Raw genomic sequence first — 19,536 nt, forward strand, 5'->3', positions numbered from 1 at the left:
AGTATGTAGGGGTGAGCCACCAGGCAGAGCTGCAGAACGCAGGGCTTTGGGGAGCAGAGCTTCATGGGGGGCTGCTGCAGGAGTGGATGGTGGCTGAGTGGGTTCTGTCCCGAACCCCAGCCTGCCCGCCTGCCCCGGTGAATGGCACTTCTGCTGACTCTGGCTGGCCAGGACAGCCACATGCCCACAAGCTTGGTGAGATTCCTCTGCAGTTGGGCCAGGTGCTACCTGGAGTCAGTTTTCCAGGTAGTGGCTTTAGCCTGCTGCTTCAGGGGGTGTGTGTCCTGCGCACCCACGTGTAGGTTTGCGTGTGTGTGTGTGTGTGTGTGTGTGTGTGAGAGAGAAGGGGGTTGGGGCCTGACAGACAGGAGGCTCCCTGGGAAATTCAGCATCATGATCCTTTAGGGTCTGGGAATACAAGGGGAACAGAGGACCTTGAGTGCTGAGGTGGTTGTTTGAAAAAGTAATTGCTCAAACTCACTGGCCTGGGGCAACTGATAAGATAAGCAAGTGAAGGGCAATCTAAAGAAGTGAGTTGCATAGACCTGAGGGCTCTTTCTGTGCCGTGGAGAGAGGACTGAGGAGGAAGTCATTAGTGGCTTTATATAAATTAGTATTTACTGCTATTCTACTCTGGAAGTGCTTTAACTTCCACCGAATACATTCTTTAGCCTTTAAGACCTTGAAGGCAGGTAGCTTTGTGTTAGTTACTGTGCATTTCCTATACCTCACTTACACTATATTTAATATTTACATTTAGTCCCCAAATAGAAATTGGCCTGCTTACACAAGGCACCCATCTGTTCAATGAGCTAATAATTGGGCCATTTCTACTCACAAAACCCTTGATGACTGGCTCATCTTGATGCACTGAGAAAGCAGAACAATGATCCTGTGATTTCCTTCCCTCGCCTATCAGAAATGCAGACTAAGAGCTCTTTTTGGAACCTACATCACCATTTTCCCATCCCCAGCCCTAGCAGAACAGCAAACATTCCTTGTTGCAGATTGGTTGGTCTTTAACGGAGGCTCCCTCCCACACCATCATTACTTGCCAATTTTGAACAACAGTTCCATGAACTGTTTCACATGGCTTCCGATGGCACTTTTAGGTTGCTGATATTATCTTGCAGTTTATTAGGACCAGAGCCCTGTGGGAGCAGGTGGAATCTCTCCTGCCTGTCCTATCCTGTCTTAAGATACCCATACAGAAGACTGGCACATGCCCGAGATGAGACTGTTCACCTCACACCCGACAGGCACCTCCTCTGCTCTCCCCTGGCGTCAGGTTGCAGTGGTTGCTAAGCAACCAGGTTATCTGGGCTCTCCTGGTCGGTCAGCAGATAGCAGAAGCCAGGTCTGCAACTCCTATTGGCAGCGTCCAACTGTGCGATACCCCAGGGGGCTGGAACTTGAACTCTGCTGCTGCCACCAGCTCTGACCCTCCTCTGTGAGCTGAGGGCCCCTTCCTTCTGGAGGTGTAGGTCTGCCTTTTGAGACTGGAAAGAACAGTCTAAATTGATGAAATGATAATAGATTCAAGCTTCAATAAAACAGAACCTCAACCTCTTGGGCAAAGAAGTCTCCTAGATCGATCTTCATTTGTATGCAAAAACCCTTTAAGGGGCAGTTGATTATTTTGCTTTGCATCGGAGCTCAGAAAATTATATTTATTCTCAAGGTCAAGAAGGTACTGTGCACATCTCTGACCCCCCAGCTGATGGGACCCGTGAGTTAGTGGGAGCCATGGCTCCTAAGCGCAGAAACTAGTCATGGAAAATACAAGATCCGGGAGGGACCTGGGTGCCCTGCTCTCATTTCTTCTCCAGTAGGACCTTAATGGATGTTGGGACTGAATGAGTGTTTACCTGAAAACCCGTCATTACAGCCTGATTCCTTTGCAGTCATGCCTGACCACCTATCAAATTGCATTTAATATTGCAATGTACTGTGATCGAGATGAGCACACATATGGGGAGCCAGATTATGTGGGTTTGGATCCTGACGCAGCCACGTACTAGGGTGTGAATTTGAACCTTGACTCTTGAAGGTTTGGCTTCACTGTGTGTAATGGGAATGACAATAACCTACTCAGGTTATTGGGAGGATTCAGGAAGATGATTCACGCAAGGCACTTTGCTGGGTGGTAGTAAGTGCGTCAGTCAATAACTGTGGGTTTTTATTATTCATACTGCAAGGTGGGCTTTTAGACTTCAGTGTGATTGAGCATGACAAGCCTGTCTCAGAGGAAGTGTTGGTGAGAGGAGTGCAGGTAAAGGCTGAGATGGAGGAGGAGGGAAGGGGATAAGCCACCCGTCCGCGCCCCTCCCCACTGGGGCACTAAGCAAACCACACCCGGGCCTCCATCCTTATTCTCTGTCTAAAAGCCACAGCCCAGACCTTATGCCACTGCTTTGCACTCCCTGGTAGATCCCTTTCCTGGGATCAGTGCGAATCCCTTCCATGTGGAAGAATTTTCGGGATGTACAAGGGAAACTTTTCGGCCCACTGGACTCTTTCCCCAGGGCCAGGAGCCTTTATCGCCTGTGTCCTGGCTTCTTTTAGGCCCTTATGGTATTGTACCGAAGAGGCAGTATTCAAACTTAACTCCTAGCCCCTTTCCTCATCTGTAAAGTGGGGACACGTTGTGGGCTTTCCAGCTGTTCAGATTGAATGAGTGATGCTGGGGCTGACACAGGTCCAGGTGCGCCCAGTTTTCTGGGAGCTCCTGCCAGCTAGCTTTCTGCCTTTAAAAACAGTCTGCATTGTTTGCATACTGTTGCAAAAGAAAACAAAGCATCAGGACTTCTCCTAGCCAGGATCTGGGGCAGTATGACTGGTCTCCGCCCCAGTGAGCAGTTTTCCAGCCTTTCGGCCTTGGATGGCTGGGCTTGCTAAAACCTTCATCTCATTCAGCTCAAGCTGTTGGCATCTGGTTCTGAGGTGAAAAATGAAGCCCTGTCCCTTGAAGAGAAGAGGATGTAGGAGGGAAGAAATCTGCTGGCTTCTGGGCTGCAGGAGGGAGGCTGGGGTTTCTGGGGCAAGTGCTTTGTAAACACCCGCCCCACCCCCTAATCTTACCTTGCCCATTCCTGAGGTTCTGAACTCTGTTGACAGGATGCAATTTCCCGGTGACTCTGGGCCCCGTGAGGATGGTAGCACAGACCTACCAAAATATCAGCTGCAACTAAGGGTGAGGTTTTGTAATTTGGAAAGAGGGATTTTAATCTGCAGCCTCCCATAGCTGGCTGAGCTTTAATTATTTACTAGGAGCAGCTAATAAGGTGCTCGGCTAAGTGCTCAGGCAACCTCTGCCCTGCATTCGCCTCCCTGCCCCACCCCCAGACAGCCAGTAATGCCAACAGAAGTCTCTGCCAGGGCACGTGTGGCATAGCGTGCACGTGTCATTTGCAAAGGTGGTCCTGCCAGCACCCCATCCCGACACTCACTGGGGCAGACTCAGGGTCACAGCTCTGCATTTTGATTTCATCATGAGAGCATCCAGTTTTCAGCCCAGAGGCCCCTGGCAGAGAATGCTGCAGCGGGTTTGTTTTTCAGTTTTATTTGCTCCTGCATCTTGGCAGTGACTATGTTCTTGCAGTAGGCTTATTCCTTTCAGCACACTTTCCTGTGTATTACTCAGTTCCTATTCTCAGCAGTCTCACCAAGCTGGCCGGGCCAGACACCAGCCCCGTTTCACAGATGGTGTGTTTCTGCACATGGAATCAAAGCCAGACCTAGAACCCGCTTTGCTTTGGAGTCTGTCCCTTCCTGGCCGCTGCGCTGCCGTGTGCTTGCCCCCCTGCCTCCGGCTTGGTTTGAAACCTTGTAGCTCTCAGAGCTGATTGGTGCGGTTTCTGTTTGGATCTGCTCCTGACTGCAGCAGACGTTTGTGAGCACTTGTCATGGGTCAGGACAGTGTCTGTACGTTCCTTCATCCTCAAAGCAGCCTTGTGAAGCAGGGATCATTATTCCAATTTTATAGATAAGGGAATGGGGCCGCCTCGATGTAGAACGGCCGGCATCACCCAGTTCGCAGATGCTGGAATCACAACTTCAATCCACAGCCCCTGACCCTCCGCTCACTTCCCTTTGGGGTAAATCACGCTGGATCTCGGCTGCTTTTTATGAATAAAGGACTCAGTGTTTCCTCTGTGCCCAAATCAATCTGTTTCAGAAAGGGGTCCAGAGAGCTTAGAAACCTGTTGTATACAAGAAGTATCTTATAATAATTGCCAACAACAGAACTACCTGGCTGATTTTAGCACAATGGAATTTTTTGGAAGGACATTAATTTGCTCAAAGAAATGTATGGGAAGCTGGGGAAGCAGGCTTGGAAAACAAGAGGACCAGAGAAAGTTTTGCTTGGAGCTGGAGCCACAGTCCAGATCGCACCAGGGAACCCCTCTGGCGTGGACAGACTCCGTTGCTTGTGATGGTGCTGGCGCCGGGTGATAGAAGCCGTCATCTCTTCACAGCCACCGCAGCCCCAGAAACTAGATGCTGCTGCCCCACTGCCAGCAGCCAGCATGGGTCTCCACCTTCCTCCATCCCGTGTGCCAGGCCCAGGTGGTATCTCTGGTTGGCCAAACCCAGGCAGGTGCCCATGCCTTGCTGCAAAGTCTGCTGGCTTCCACGGTGGGAAGGAGCTGTACTTCCCACCAAGGCTCTCAGCTGTGGAATTTCGCAAGCACTGAAAGGAGATTCAAGGGTGGGGCAGCCCCCCCCCCCCCCTGCCCCAAATTACACATCTCTGCTACCCCCCTCCCCAGTACACACACAAACACCTAATTATTGCACTGTCAGTTACTTGTCAGTTTCTAGCATCACCACCTCCCACCACTTCCCAGGCCTTGGCCCAGACTGGGGCCACCACGGGGAGATGCTGCAGGTGAAAGTGCTCTGGGAAGTGGCAGGTTAATCATTCTCACCATCTGTTGTGGGTGGAGCCCTGGAGCTGGTTTGCCTCCTGGTTCGGGGGTGCTTTATGGCCGTTGTTTGGCCACAGCAGCAGATGACAGGGTTCTCACAGCTGAAGGGGGAGGATCCACTGTTTCTCTGTGGGGAAGCACGGAGCATGGGGCTGCTTTCCTTTCTAGGACAGGTTTTGGCCACACCAAGGTGTTGTCATCCCCCCCATCCCCCCGACACCCCAGATGTGCATTCCTGGGCTCACAAGGTGGTGTCAGCGTGGCCCCGTGGTGGCCCTCCTGCTGGCACCTGCTTTCATAAAAGTGGAGTGTGTGGCAAGCCACTGCTGCCCGGTGCCTTTGGCCAAGGCAGTGGCCACCCACTCGCAGGAGGCAGGGGCCCCTGCAGGGCTTCTTTTATTCAGCTGTGGGGACCCCGTCACCACAATGGCTGGTTTCCCCAGCCTCTCTCCTCCCCAGTAATAATCTTTCAGCTGCCCTGGCTGGTTCATGGCCACAGATGTGGAGCAGCCAACTGTCTGCCTTCAAGGAGAGCAGCCACTGTACCCTCCCACATCCAGCCTCTGGCTCCTCTAGCTTCCCCGCTCTTCCCCTGTTAAGTCCTAGACTCTGCCCTCCCTCCACTGCCGCCCAAATCACCTCTCAGCACAATGCCGGCCCCGAGGGGTTGGTGCTGCTTTGATTCACCCACCTGGTGGCTCTGGGGCCCAGTCATTCGATCCCTTCTTCCCCATTCCACTCACAGCCACTCTCTAGATGGAGAATGGGCAACACTGAGCTTTGGGATCACAGAACTGAAATTGCAGCCTGGGCCTGCCGCATATCTCTGCTTTGGGGCAATCACAATCTCTAAGCCCCAGTTCCCCATTCTCTGCAAATGGGGACGATGGTGCCAGGGTGGCGCTTAAACAAGCCAGTGGGATGCCCTGACACCAAGGGAAGACATACCACTTTCAGTGTCTCTCCCTTCTTTGTGCTCTTTGCTGCCCCAGAGACCGAGGCTCCCACCCTGCCCACACCTGTTCCTGTGACTGCAGCCTACAGAGAGCCGGGAGTCGGGGACACAATCTCCTTGGCAACAAGCAGACTAATCTTAGGTTTTAAAAACCCTAGAGTAGTACCTCACTGAGTCTGCCTTTTTGATGGAGTGAAAACTACTGAAAGAACACGGAGACAACGGGAGGTTCAAAGGAATGTAGACACATGTCTGAGGCACTTAATACCAGGGGAACACTTGACACTCTTCCTCCTCGTGGAGGTTTCTAGAGCTCACAGGCAGGTACTGCAAATGAGTAGGCAGGATTCTAAGAAGACCTCCGCCCACCAGTGATATTCCCATGATTAGCTCTATGGCGAAAAGAGGATCCTCCAGGCAGATCTGATCTAGTCACAGGAGCTCTGTAAAGGCAGAAAGTTCTCCCTAGCTGGTGGCAAAGAGGAAGTCAGAGAAATTCCAAGTGTGAGAAGGGTTCAACTTCCACGTGCTGTTGGTGGCTTGAAGAAGGTGGAGCACATGGCAGGAATGTGGGCTTCCGTAGAAGCTGGACAGACAGTGAGGAGAGGGGGACCTCAGTCCTACAGCCACAAGGAACTGGGGCCACCATCCTGAGTGAGCACCCAGAGTGGCTTTGGGAAACCTTCATCAGGGACCCAGCTGAGCCCACCTGGACTTCCGATCTAGAGAGCTGGAAGGTAGTAAGTGGGGATTGTTTTAAGCTAAGTTTGTGGTGGTTTGTTATAGCAGCCATAGACAACTAATACAGTGCAGTGGTGTAATAGGGACAGGTGGGGACCGTGGTATACTGGAGACGCACGCACCGTCTAACTGTGGAAGCCATTATGCAGCCACTATACTGATTGTTGTCATGCAGGAGGCTCTGGAGAACAAACCCGGTGTTTCTGGAACTTTCCATTTTTAAAGAAAGACCAGACCAAAAACTTAGACTTTGTGAAATATCCTGGTTTTCAAAAAACATATCTGCTGAGTAAATACACTTGTGATCCCTTCACTAAAGCATAATGCCCCTTGAATGGAGAGCTTCCTACTTTTTTTGTGAGGTGTTGCCTCGTTTAAAGGCTGTTGTCTTTCACACCAGGCACACAGTGAGGTTAGTGTTTCTCTCAAAAGCGCTGACTTGCGTCAGCAACAAGGTACTGAGGTCTTGTCGGGAGCTCTGGGTGATGACAGGAGACTCCCACCCTCTGGGATGTGTGATGGGGATTCACTAAGGAAGAGAAAGTGTAGATTTCTTTATTTCCCAACAGCCAAGCTGACCACCATTCTGATCCTCCTCCTGCTAGGTGGGTGGGGAGGGAATGCAGTTGTAGACCAACCCAGTAATCTCACCCATCCCGATCATGTTTATTTCTAAGTAGCTTAGTCTCTTTTGGATGCTCTGGGAGCCCAGTGGTTCTGCCTTCTGCCCTCCTCGCCTCCAGAAGGTGGCTACTTCTATGGAGAAAGTGTGGCTTAGCTGACTCTGGCTCTGTCCTTGGATCCAGATGGTGCCCCCTGAATCCTGGCTTGTCCATGTGTGGAATGGTGGCTCGAGAGTGGCTGTTCCATGCTGCTCCCAGAATAGTAACCACTGAGGTGCAGTGGGTGTCATTTGGCTTTGGGGCCAACATAGCAGGACTCAACTGCTGGAGTTCATAGTCCTGGCTGTTTTCCTCTGTCCCCAAGTCCCTGACCACTGTCACCACTACATCCAACCCCAGAACTCCATTCTCCCATGGACTCCTCTCCACCTCCCTGCCCCCTCACACTCCCACTGAATGTGCCACCTACAGGTAGGGAAGGGCCTCCTACCTGAGAAGCTGGCCTGCATACCTACCTGCTGTTTCTGAACCTCGGCCTCTCCTGGGCTGGAAGCGGCAAGCTTTTCTTTTCTCTCCTGGGGATTGTCCGGGCTGGAAGGAGCTGGCTAGTGACTTCCCAATATCGTATCTTCATTTTCAACTTCAGCCTCAGAGATAAGTTGTAGTGACGGATGGAGCAGTGTGGGATTTACCAATAAAGAAACTGACGTTGGAAAGAGTTTCAGGAGTAAATCCCTGTTACAGATGGGCGCGATCACTGGATGATCTTATCAGAGAAAATTCAAGTATTGATCGGGGCTCCTGTGCAAAGAGAGGGCCCAGACAACGGGCCTAAGTCATGGGGGAAGGTCCATAACAAGGTCGGTGGGATAGGGGCTAGCCTTACCTGTGGGTTGGTGTAGAAAAGCACTTGAACATCTAATTCGGTTCACTACCAAGTTCTGTCACTGTCAGCCAGGCTGACTTCCTTTCATTGCTTGTGACCCGCTTTCAGAGCCCACTGACGGCACCAGGGGCCTTGACAAAGGAGCTGAATATGGGTCACCCTGACCCATTTCCATCTCAAGTTTGAAATTAGGATGGAAACTTAATCAAGTCGCTCTGGGACTTCAGATGTCACCTAGCTGAGCACTGGGCCCCTCACTGACCTGGTTTCTGATGCTTACCACAGTCAGATACACGATTCTCTTTGGAGCCCTCCTTTTATTGTGTGCTGCAGACATTGCACACGTGTGCATCGGCAAGAATGGAACCATGCCTCTCTGGGTGACATGGGTGCAAAGAATTAACCTGGGCAGCTTTAAGACACGGGGGGCCAGAAAGCAGGGTAAGTGCAGAAATCAGGCTAGGCTGGCCCTAAAGCCAGACAATCTGGGTTCAAATACCAATACTACAACTTCTTTTGAATCGTGGAACCAAGGGCAAGTTGCTTACCCTCTCAGAGGCTCAGTTTCCACATCGGGAAGATGGGAACAGTACTAGTACCTGCCTCACGGAGTTGTGTAGGCTTAAAAATAAAAATGCATGTAAAACACTCACCTCCTCTGGCACAAAGTAAGTGCTCAATAAATGGCTGTTGTTGCTAGTTTAAATTGTACCGTTATTACTAGGAACAGAACAGACTAGTCTTTTTTTTTTTTTTTTTTGAGACAGAGTCTCACTCTGTTGCCCGGGCTAGAGTGAGTGCCATGGCGTCAGCCTAGCTCACAGCAACCTCAAACTCCTGGGCTTAAGCGATCCTACTGCCTCAGCCTCCCGAGTAGCTGGGACTACAGGTATGTGCCACCATGCCTGGCTAATTTTTTCTATATATATTTTTAGTTGGCCAGATAATTTCTTTCTATTTTTAGTAGAGACTGGGTCTTGCTCTTGCTCAGGCTGGTCTCGAACTCCTGACCTCGAGCAATCCACCCGCCTCGGCCTCCCAAAGTGCTAGGATTACAGGCGTGAGCCACCGTGCCCGGCCTAGACTAGTCTTTTGAATTGGGAAGTTGTACTTATGTCAGGAAGTCTTGTGGGGATTCAAGATCAGAGATTTAATCTCACCAAAGGGGCTTTCCTCTTAGTTTATATAGAGGAAGGGCCAGAGGGCAGAGTGGGACTTAGATAGTCACTCTAACAATACTGCCACTTCTCTTGCACTTTCTAAGCTGAAAAAAAAAGTATGGGGTGTGTGTGTACATGTGTTGGGGGAGTGGGGAGGAGATTAGCAGAAAGAAAAATAAAGAAGGAAAGAGACAGAGCTGAACTAATTGGAATATTGCAGGGAGTGAGTGAAAGTGATTAAATGTCCCATGTCGCAGGGTACAGGGATAGAACAATTATAAGTTGCCCTGCCTGTCCATATATTTAGTTCTGTTGAAACCAGAGATTTGTCTTTGACCTGCCTTTTTTCCCTGTCTTCATTCTAAAGTCCAGTTCCACCTAATCTTTTTTGAAACATAGATTCTTTTAAGAATCTAATGAACCTCTCCCTAAGAAAATTGTACATCAGGATATATGCACACAATTTTTGTAAATGTCCCAGTTTTAGCAGTTTCTCAGATCCCAGATTAAACACCCTTGTTTTAGAACATTTTTTGAACTTGATCTAAACTTCTGAATGACAAATAGTCAAACTCCTATGCATGCTTCAGAACCTGGTTCAACTGTCCCCTCTCCAGCAGGGCCTTCCTCCATGTCCAAATCAGTTGGGCAGCTCTTCCTTCATGCTCTTATTGTTCATCCCTCTTTCAGATCTGAATCCCATAATCACTCATTTCCTGGTCGGTCTCCTCTGCCAGCCTGTGAGCTCTTGTTCATCTTTCCTATTCATTTTTAGTCTCAGTGCCTGGCATAGAAATGTTGAAGGAACAGAGTATAAGTGAAGATAATGAGTTCCTGCTTGAAATGCAAAGAAAGCCCTCTCTACCTTTTGCAAATGGGAGGAAAATATAGGAAGAAAAAATCGGAAACACTAGAATTGTGTTCCAATAGGACCTCTTTTGGGGGAGGCTCTGCCAATGTGCTGGGACAGCTGCAAGCCAGCCTGCAGGACCAGAAGATAAGGGGCTGTCAACACAGGTGGAATGACTGGGAGGACCCAGTGGGAAAGCAGCCTGGCCTCAAAGATTTCTGCCATGATTAGATAAGGGAGTGTGTAATTGGAAATGTCCTCACAGGGAGGGATGCTTTGAAGTTCCAGGCTGACTATGTTAGGGAATCATAATCCGTCTCTGGGTGGCTGGGTGGCAACCATCCTCCCGGTACCCAGGGATAACCTCCCTGAGCAAAGGCAGCAAAGGCCACCTGCTCTGTGGCACAGCAGAGAGCCTCTGTCTGCGTAGAGGTGTGAATGGGCAGCACTTGCCCAGGCTCCCATGTACACTGAGTACCGGCCCCCACAAGAGCCCTGTCTCTGCAGGTGGTAAGCAGGTATGAGTGCAGACTCGGCCACAGCTTGGGGACTCTGAGCTTGGGGGGTGGGAGGGGAGCAGCTGCCTGAAGTTGGCTTGAGGGTCTCTGGGTTGGAAACTCCTTCCCTACAGCACTGACCCCTTGTGGGGGCCGTGGATATTTTGGCTCAGTTGCAGAGAACACATTCAGCAGGCTTTGGAGGAAGCCAATTTTTCATTTCCCCACAAGGGATCTCAGGAGGGCAGTAAAGCTCCTTCTGAAATTACTTAACTTAAAAGCTCTGACAAAGAGCAGACACGCTGCTTTGCATATAGCACTTTCACCCTCCAGAAGTTTCCCGGGGATCTCATTGTGTCCCCAACTTCAGCTCCGAGACTTAGGCGGGAAGGTGTCAGTCCCACCATTCCAGGGACAGGTAGTTTTGCTTTATTTGCTGCCGAGGGGTTCTTGTCTTAGAAAATTAAGTTGGTTCAAGCCCAAAGGCCCCCAAAAGGCCCAGCTTTAGCTCTTTGTCCTAATGCAAAGGGGCGCATGGTCTATGTGGAGGTGGGTTTTGAAGACTTCCTCAGAAGACCCAGACCAGTCCCCATGTGTTCTCTGCCACCCACCCATGGTCACACTGCATCACATTGACGAATGTGGCACCAAGCCATCCGCTTCTGGGTGTGGGCACAGAGCCATTGGTGGGCGAGCTGAGTGTGGAGCTGTGGCATGGTGGCTCCTAGTCCCTGCCCACCATCCTGCATAGCCCCCAGTGCCCAGAAAACTCCTCCTCTTCCTCCACCATCGTGGCGCATCCTTGTGAGTGCCGAAGGGCTTTGCCAAAAGTCTCCCACTGCTCGGGAAAAACTTGGGGCTTGGCAAAACACAGAACACATCTTCTCGGGCACTTCTTTTTCCCCTTGTTTTCCACGTTGCACTGCCTGTTTATTTGGAGTGAAATGGAGTCCATACGTTTCCAGTCCCTTTGCTTAATTCTCTGCAGCATGATTTTCTCTCAGATCGTTTCAAGTCCCAATGTTTTTGATCTTTTGCCCGAGAAGGAGGGCACCGCATTTTGCCAAAAGAGGATATAAACCTGAATGCTGAAGAACGTGTGGGCATGGTGCTGTGAGAGGCGTGTGGACTCCGGGGGGTACAGACGGCTCTCCTGTCCCCTCAGTAAAGTTGTCCACCCAGGAGTGAGAGAGGGCAGACTGTCTCCCGGGCCATGCAGGGTGAGACCCGGTGATATATTTTCCCTGCTGGGTGAGGGGAGCCTTTGTAGGTTTCTCCATTAGGACTTGGCCACAGCTGGTAAAGGGCTCATAAAGGGGCCTCTGCCTCTCCCTGAACCTGTCATTTTCTGTTTCCCTGGTGGAACCTACTTACCTTCATTTCAAAGAAACATCATCGGCACATGTTCAGGGAGGGGTGCAAGACTGCCCTATGTAATATTTCCTACACTAAATGGTGAGAGAGGGCTTTTCCCTAAAGAGTTCGTTTCAGTGCTTTCTCTGGGGGTGTCAAGAGAGACATTGTGCTGAGACAGATGACCATGATGAAGACACCAAAGACCATGGGATTTGCTGGAAAGCCAGGCCCAAGGCCCAGGCTGACAGACAGAGGCAGGCTGGAGAGCAGGTATCTGTGTACTTTCCTTGGGAGGAATCCTAGCATGTATGGAGTGGCATCTAACACACCCAGGCTTGTGGCATGTGTCAACCATGTGCTCGACGATGCAAGTTTACACTGCATGTGGCTGGGGATGAAGGGAACCACGGATGAAGGATGAAAGGTGCCACATTAATGCACCTGCATAGACAAAGGCATATCTGAAGACAGGAAGTCTACACTTGGAATTGTGTTCCTTTAGCCTAAACCCTTGATTCTTTTTTTTTTTTTTTTTTTTTGAGACAGGGTCTCACTCTGTTGCCGAGGCTAGAGTGAGTGCCGTGGCGTCAGCCTAGCTCACAGCAACCTCAAACTCCTGAGCTCAAGCGATCCTCCTGTCTCAGCCTCCCAAGTAGCTGGGACTACAGGCATGCGCCACCATGCCCGGCTAATTTTTTCTATATATATTTTTAGCTGTCCATATAATTTCTTTCTATTTTTAGTAGAGGTGGGGTCTCGCTCTTGCTCAGGCTGGTCTCGAACTCCTGAGCTCAAACGATCCGCCCACCTCGGCCTCCCAGAGTGCTAGGATTACAGGCGTGAGCCACCGCGCCCGGCCGAAACCCTTGATTCTTGTTGCAACACCAAGAACCTTGTAATAGGGCAGATCTTGGTGAGGTAAATCTGGGAAAAAGAATCTGAGGAATTTGGGGGTTCCAGAGTGGGCTTTGCAGAAGCCCCACCGAGAGAGAGGTAGAGTTGAGGGCAGACGGCAGCAGAGAGAAAACACACACTGCTTCACCAATCTGTGAAGGGTCTGCTGGCTCTGCACTTTAGGATCCTGTTAAAACTGGAAGCATTACCTTATTTTTAACAATATGTCCTAGGGGCTTGGAGGAGTTATCTTATAATTTATAATGGAGATGCCAGCACCTCAGAAGCTGAGGGGGTCCATGTGGGCTTCAGGATGTGGCAGGGTTTTGTGTGTCTGTTTGAGTGACGTGTTCTGGAGAGAGAGTCCACAGCTTTCACCAAGAATCATAAGGAGGTCCTGAGCAATTGGAGCAAGAAGACCTGGCAACATAGCCTGTGCCTCAGAAGCTTTCAGAGTTCAGGGTCAGCAGAGCTTTTATCAGCTCTCCAGGGCCACAGGAACTGGGACAGCTCCCCGGGAGGTGTGACCTGCCAGCCTACCCTAGACTTTGGAGGCCGCTTCACCATCATACTGAATGTTATCCTACATGGATCTTCCTGTCTGTTTTGGGTTAAAAAAAAAAAAAAACTAGTATTTTTTTCTGATCATAAAATTAGAAACTTGGAAAGTATGGAAAAATATAGTGAAGAAAATAAAATTCAGTCATAATCCTACTAATCAGAGTTAACCACTGTAAACATTTTGAGGTATTCCCTTTCAGGTTTTTTCTTTTGCATTTGTCTTTTGAAAGAAAGAGTTGATATCATAGTATATTTATGAATGGGGCCCTTTTCATTTAACATTGCATCACAATCATTTTGCTTGCCATAGAAAAGTCTTTATAAGCATCAATTTTCTGTGGCTGCACAATATTCTATTATATGGCTATACTACAGTTTACATATCCATTCTTCTGCTGGGAATTTGCATTGTTCTCAGCTTTTTGCTTTAATAAATAATGCAGTGAGAACCATCTTTGGGCAAGAAGCTGTGCTTGCATTTTAAATTATTTCTTTATGATAAATTCCTAGAAATCTCTTTTGACTTCTGAAGATACTGTGTGTTAAGATGTTGCCAAGACCCATCTGTAAAGTGTGGGTGTTGCAAAAGACTGTGGGCAGAAAAGTGGGGCCAGGTGACAACGTTTGTTAAGTTCCTGCTGCACACAGGACACAGCTAGGTGCTGTGGGCATAAGGGAAACTTAAGAAATTAGAAGACCCAGTCTTTATCCTAGAGGACCTTATTGTATAATGTGGAACCACAACATACATAGTAGCCTAAAGAAAGAAAGGCCTGTGTCTCAGAGCCCTGGGGAAACCATGCATGAGTTTCAGGATGGAGTACAGTTGTGTGTGTATGTTCATATTGCATTTTCTGAAGCTTTCATCAGAATCTTTTCCTCTATAGAGCTGCAAAGAATTACCCATTCAGTGATTTGGGTGTGTACAGAAGGGGTATGAATTATTTTTCGCTACACATTCTTTTCTCCTTTCATTGTTTTACATTTTTTATAATAGCAGAAAGTAAGATAAACTTTTTTTAAGTACCATTAATATGACTGATAGAGTATAGTAAGGAGATGACTCAGAAGTCCTGGTTTGGGGGACCTTGAAGTAGGGTGTAGCAGAGGCCAGAGTCCATACCCAACAGGTGTGAGGCAGATTTTGGCAGTATGTGTCACCTGTCCCCTGCAGTGACCTACCAATCCGTTTACATATAAATCTGTTCCTGGCAGCATGAGCCAGTGTTACGTCAGCCTAATGCCTACAAGATCATATTATCGAAACACTGTGTTATGTAGGTGTGCGGCATTTTTGGCGATACAAACCAATGTTGCCTCATCCCTCTGCCAGAGCCTCAGTCCTCATCTGGTTACTAGGAATCGAAAGAGCTTCTTACTGCTCGTTTGTGGTCATGAGGGGGCCAGCCGAGCTCTGCCAATATGGACACGTGTGCTGCAGGCCTTTTGCTCAGGCCCAGAACTAGATGTGCACCTGAAAACCGACAGCCATTGCTTGCATTTCTTTTCTTCGATCTGTGCTAACCACTTCTGTTGTTTGGCTAGCTCTTCCAATGGGAAAATGAGAGAGCCACGTGCCAGGCTGCAGTCTTGTGCATGTGTCCTTGCACTGCATTTACAATTGTAGGATGTCCACAAAACCCCATTTTAGCTCAGTGTGTTGTAAGAGTTCCTGGATGTTGTCAATGGAGTGCCCATAGCCAGTACAAGTGGGATGGGGGTGGAGAGTCTCATCACTCCATTTCCCTTGGAGTCTTTCCCCCATCTGTGGCTGGAGTGCCCAGGTCTCCATTAGAAGATCTATGTGTGAGCACAACTAGACCTCAGAGACCTGCCCGAGGCAGGCACATGCCTTGACTCAGGAACTCCCCGAGTCTTCCAACCTAGCATCTGTTTTACCTGGCTTGCTAACAAATCTGTGTGATGCTTTTTTTTTCCCTTTGCCTTCCAGTTGGCTGTTTCTCCAGTTCTATCTGAGTTGTTTTTCTTCCTCCCTGACTCTTGGCTTCTATGGAATAAAATCCCTGTCTCATTCCCTGTCACTCTCCTTTCCTTTGATCCTTTGTTTTCTCCAGACCCAGAACCACTTAGTCTCCTAAAGGGCTCTGAGAGGCATCTTGGCCTCCCTGTAATTCATATGCGCATGACAGTCATCACACAAGACTAATTCTTCAGTGGCCTGAGCTGCACAGGCCAAAAGCAACACACCCCACTCTGAGGCAGATGGGGGCAGGGGAGGAAATAGGCACTGCCCACCCCTCAGATGTAGACAATATCCGCTCTTTAAGGGAAGAGAAAAACATTAAACACATCTGTGACCACTGCCACCTCTAATCCAGATTGCAAAATAAACAAGCAAGATCCCACTCAAAGTATAATCCTGGAGGGCTTGGGGGTGTGAGGCGGGAAGAGTGACAGCCAAAAGCTTAGACCTTCAAAGGGTATCGTTAAGAAATTCTTAATCAGACTTGCCTTGGCTAGGATCTACGCTTGCATATTCTGACTCTGTCCAGATACAGATACTATTTTCTTCGCTATATATGATATTTTTAATAATACATTTTTAATAAAAATGATACTTATAAAAGATATAAAACATTTTATATGACAATTGTAACAAAATATATTTTATATGTAAAAAGATATTGTATACTTTAATAGAACTATCTTATATTTTATATTTAAGTAATATAAAAGCAAAATCAATTTCTATATAAAATGATATAGATCTATATAAATATGAAGTGAAGCATTTTATACTTTCTTGACAAGTATTTTTAAATATTTCTAAAATATAGCTTACTTAAATATCTTAAATCTTACTGTTTAACTCAATACCAGTGGTTCAATATTAAGCCAAGTAATTCAACTTAAATATTTAAAGTAATTTTGAAATATACAGAACGTATTCTTTTTATATAAAAGGTGCTAGGAAATAGAGGGTGTCCCCAAAATCGCCACACATAGGGAAAATGGGAAGTTGTAGCTAAATGTACCTTTATTTACAAAATATTCATTACAAAACTTCACAAAGTTTTTCCTTTGTATGGAGACTCTTGGGACAGGAAGTGGCGTAGGGAAACCCGCGCAGGCGCAGTCCCGTTCCGGGCCGCAGCGCCCCCTGCCGCTCGCGCCCTGCGCGCCACCTCTGACCCGCTGTCCTTCCTCCCGCCCGCAGGCATCGGCAAGAACGTCATCTGCGACCGCACGGCCACGCCGCTGGACGCCTTCCGCATGATGTCGGCCGCCCACTACTACCCGAAGCTCATGAGCATCATGGGCAACGTGCTGCGCTTCCTGCCGGCCTTCGTGCGCATGAAGCAGCTGATCGAGGAGGGCTACGTGGGCGAGCCGCTGGTGTGCGAGGTGCAGGTGCACAGCGGCAGCCTGCTGGGCAAGAAGTACAACTGGAGCTGCGACGACCTGATGGGCGGCGGCGGCCTGCACTCGGTGGGCACCTACATCATCGACCTGCTCACCTTCCTCACCGGCCAGAAGGCCGTCAAGGTCCACGGGCTGCTCAAGACCTTCGTCAAGCAGACCGACCACATCAAGGGCATCCGCCAGATCACCAGCGACGACTTCTGCACCTTCCAGATGGTGCTGGAGGGCGGAGTGTGCTGCACCGTCACCCTCAACTTCAACGTGCCCGGCGAGTTCAAGCAGGACGTGACAGTGGTGGGCTCAGCCGGGCGCCTCCTGGCCGTGGGCACAGACCTGTACGGGCAGCGCAACAGCGCCCCCGAGCAGGAGCTGCTGGTGCAGGACGCCACGCCCGTGAGCAACTCCCTGCTGCCCGAGAAGGCCTTCAGCGACATCCCCTCGCCCTACCTGCGCGGCACCATCAAGATGATGCAGGCGGTGCGCCAGGCCTTCCAGGACCAGGACGACCGGCGCACGTGGGACGGGCGGCCCCTCACCATGGCCGCCACCTTCGACGACTGCCTGTACGCCCTGTGCGTGGTGGACACCATCAAGAGGTCCAGCCAGACGGGCGAGTGGCAGAACATTGCCATCATGACGGAGGAGCCCGAGCTGAGCCCCGCCTACCTGATCAGCGAGGCCATGCGCCGGAGCAGGATGTCCCTGTACTGTTAGCGTGGACTGGGGACCTAGGGGACTCAGGCCTTCTGCGGGGAGCCCACAGAGGGTGAAAGACGTAGGGGACAGGGTGGCCACGGGAGTGTGGCGGGGGGGAGGTGGCGGAGCAGTATGAATAAATGGCATCTGGGAAGGCAACCAGACTGTTGGTGGGCTGAGCTCATAGCCCGGGAGTGTTCAGGAGGGCCTGCCATTCCCCGCACCATCCCTGTGGGGCGTCTGCGTAGGACGGAGGGGCTTTAGCTGCCCCTGCTGCCCTTTACTGTGAGAAGCAAGGAGGGCTTGCTTCCCTCCCTACCTCAGCCACCCCACGCCCTTGGCCTGCTCTGCAAGCCAAGTGGTCCTCCACGGTCAAGGCATGTTAGCAGACGGCAAAGTCAGTGTGAGCCAGGCTGCCTGGACACACACTACTGGCAGAAAAAGGCACCTCTTCGCAGGTCCACATAAGCCTGTTGGGCTGGGGAGGGGCTGGGAAGGGGCTGGGGTGGGCTGGTAAGAAAGTTCAGATTGCAGGAAGCCACTTTTTATTCTACTTAAAAGTGTCTGAAGGACAAAGTGCTTAGTAACAAAGTGTTCAGCTTTTGATTGGTGGGTCTTCCTCATAGGAAGCTCTGAGGGTGTGGTGTGCCTTCCTGCTTGGTTCAGTGCCCCTCACCTGGTAGGGACAGAGAGGTCAGGAATGGAGCAGAAAGCAGGGCTCCTGCCAGCCACCAGGAGAGAGCACGTGCTGCATTGAAACAGGTCAGGCAGACAATAAAACATCCCTTTTAGCTTGTCAACAATTCAAAAACTGCAAGGAGTCACCGTATAATGCTTTGCAGTCAGGGTGGAGTTGAGTGTAAGAGGGGTTCCGTACTGAAGTGTTGGGGTGGCCTGTCACGTGGCTCTCCAGGCAGCACCAGAAAGACAGCACAAAGTGTGAGTTTGACCGTAAGCTCAAATGCTGCCCTCAAGGACTGGGGACAGCTGTGTGCCTCGGTGTGGCAGGGTGAATTCCCAGACCGAAGGTGAAGTCAGCCTGGCCTGGGAGGTGTTTTGGGCCTCAAAGTACATCTCTCCTGCCAGACTGGGGAAGGGCTTGTAGGAGATCCACCCAGCTTTGTGGATGTAAAAGGGAAGCCTTCAGTTCCATTCAGAATCCTCTTTCCTTTAAAAAAAAAAAAAAAAGGGTCAAGGCTCTTTTCCTTAGTGTTGGCCTTTGCTTTCAGGATTCTGACACCTGAAAATTTTCGTATAGGTATTAAAATGAAAGGACAACACAGAACATAATTTTTTCAGTGTTTCTAAAACGGAGGTTTAGAGCCCTTTGAGGGGCTTGCTTAGGGTCAAGAAGGCTAATGTTGGAAAAAACATATCCTTCTATGTGGCCTTTGTCTCCTGTCTCTCTTATCTTTTCACGCTCTGCTTACAGAGCTTCATCAGAGGCGGCAAACTGCAGGCTCGGAGCAGGCAGTGCCTAAGGGACAGAGTCACACATAAACACATACACACACACACACACACACACACACGTGGATTTGTGTGTGCCTGCTCTCATCGAATGTCGCTGAAATCATTCTTAAAAATTCAGATCTGGTCTTGAGAGAAAGACGAAGTCAAGTACATTTTGAAAATGAGGAATTGTCCTTTTGTTATCTTTTCTTAATCTTTCACCCCACATCAGACATCTGTTGAGGCTGGAGGTGGAGACCATTCCTTGTTAAGTCTCCATGGCCTTTGCGCACAGGCTTGCTGAAGTCAAACAGGTGTCCTTGGCGTGCAACTGAGGTTTAGACTTCTTTCCAGATAACTGGCAGTAGGACTAGAGGGGAACTTAAGAAGCCTGGAGTCCACCCCCAAGCCTCTGAGTAGGCAAAATCTGACAACCAACAGTCCAATCAGTTGCATCCCCCGTGCCCCTCCCTAGGGTCAATATGCTTCAAAGCCCAGGCCCCTCAGAGGTGCAGGTGTGGGTGTGTCCAGACACCAGAGGAATGTTGGT

General features: G+C 49.7%; 1 protein-coding gene across 1 annotated transcript in view; it reads left to right on the forward strand.

Annotated features, from left to right (window-relative positions):
• The window catches only part of GFOD1 (Gfo/Idh/MocA-like oxidoreductase domain containing 1), a 104,899-nt gene extending 85,855 nt beyond the window's left edge, over positions 1–19,044 (forward strand). Inside the window, exon 2 of the mRNA XM_069493054.1 lies at positions 16,633–19,044. Coding sequence (XP_069349155.1) covers positions 16,633–17,552 — 920 coding nt within the window. The 3' untranslated portion in view covers positions 17,553–19,044. The remainder of the gene's footprint in view (positions 1–16,632) is intronic.
• The last annotated feature ends 492 nt before the right edge of the window (positions 19,045–19,536 follow it).

Source organism: Eulemur rufifrons, chromosome 18 (assembly GCF_041146395.1).
Source record: "Eulemur rufifrons isolate Redbay chromosome 18, OSU_ERuf_1, whole genome shotgun sequence".
Classification (NCBI taxonomy): domain Eukaryota; kingdom Metazoa; phylum Chordata; class Mammalia; order Primates; family Lemuridae; genus Eulemur; species Eulemur rufifrons.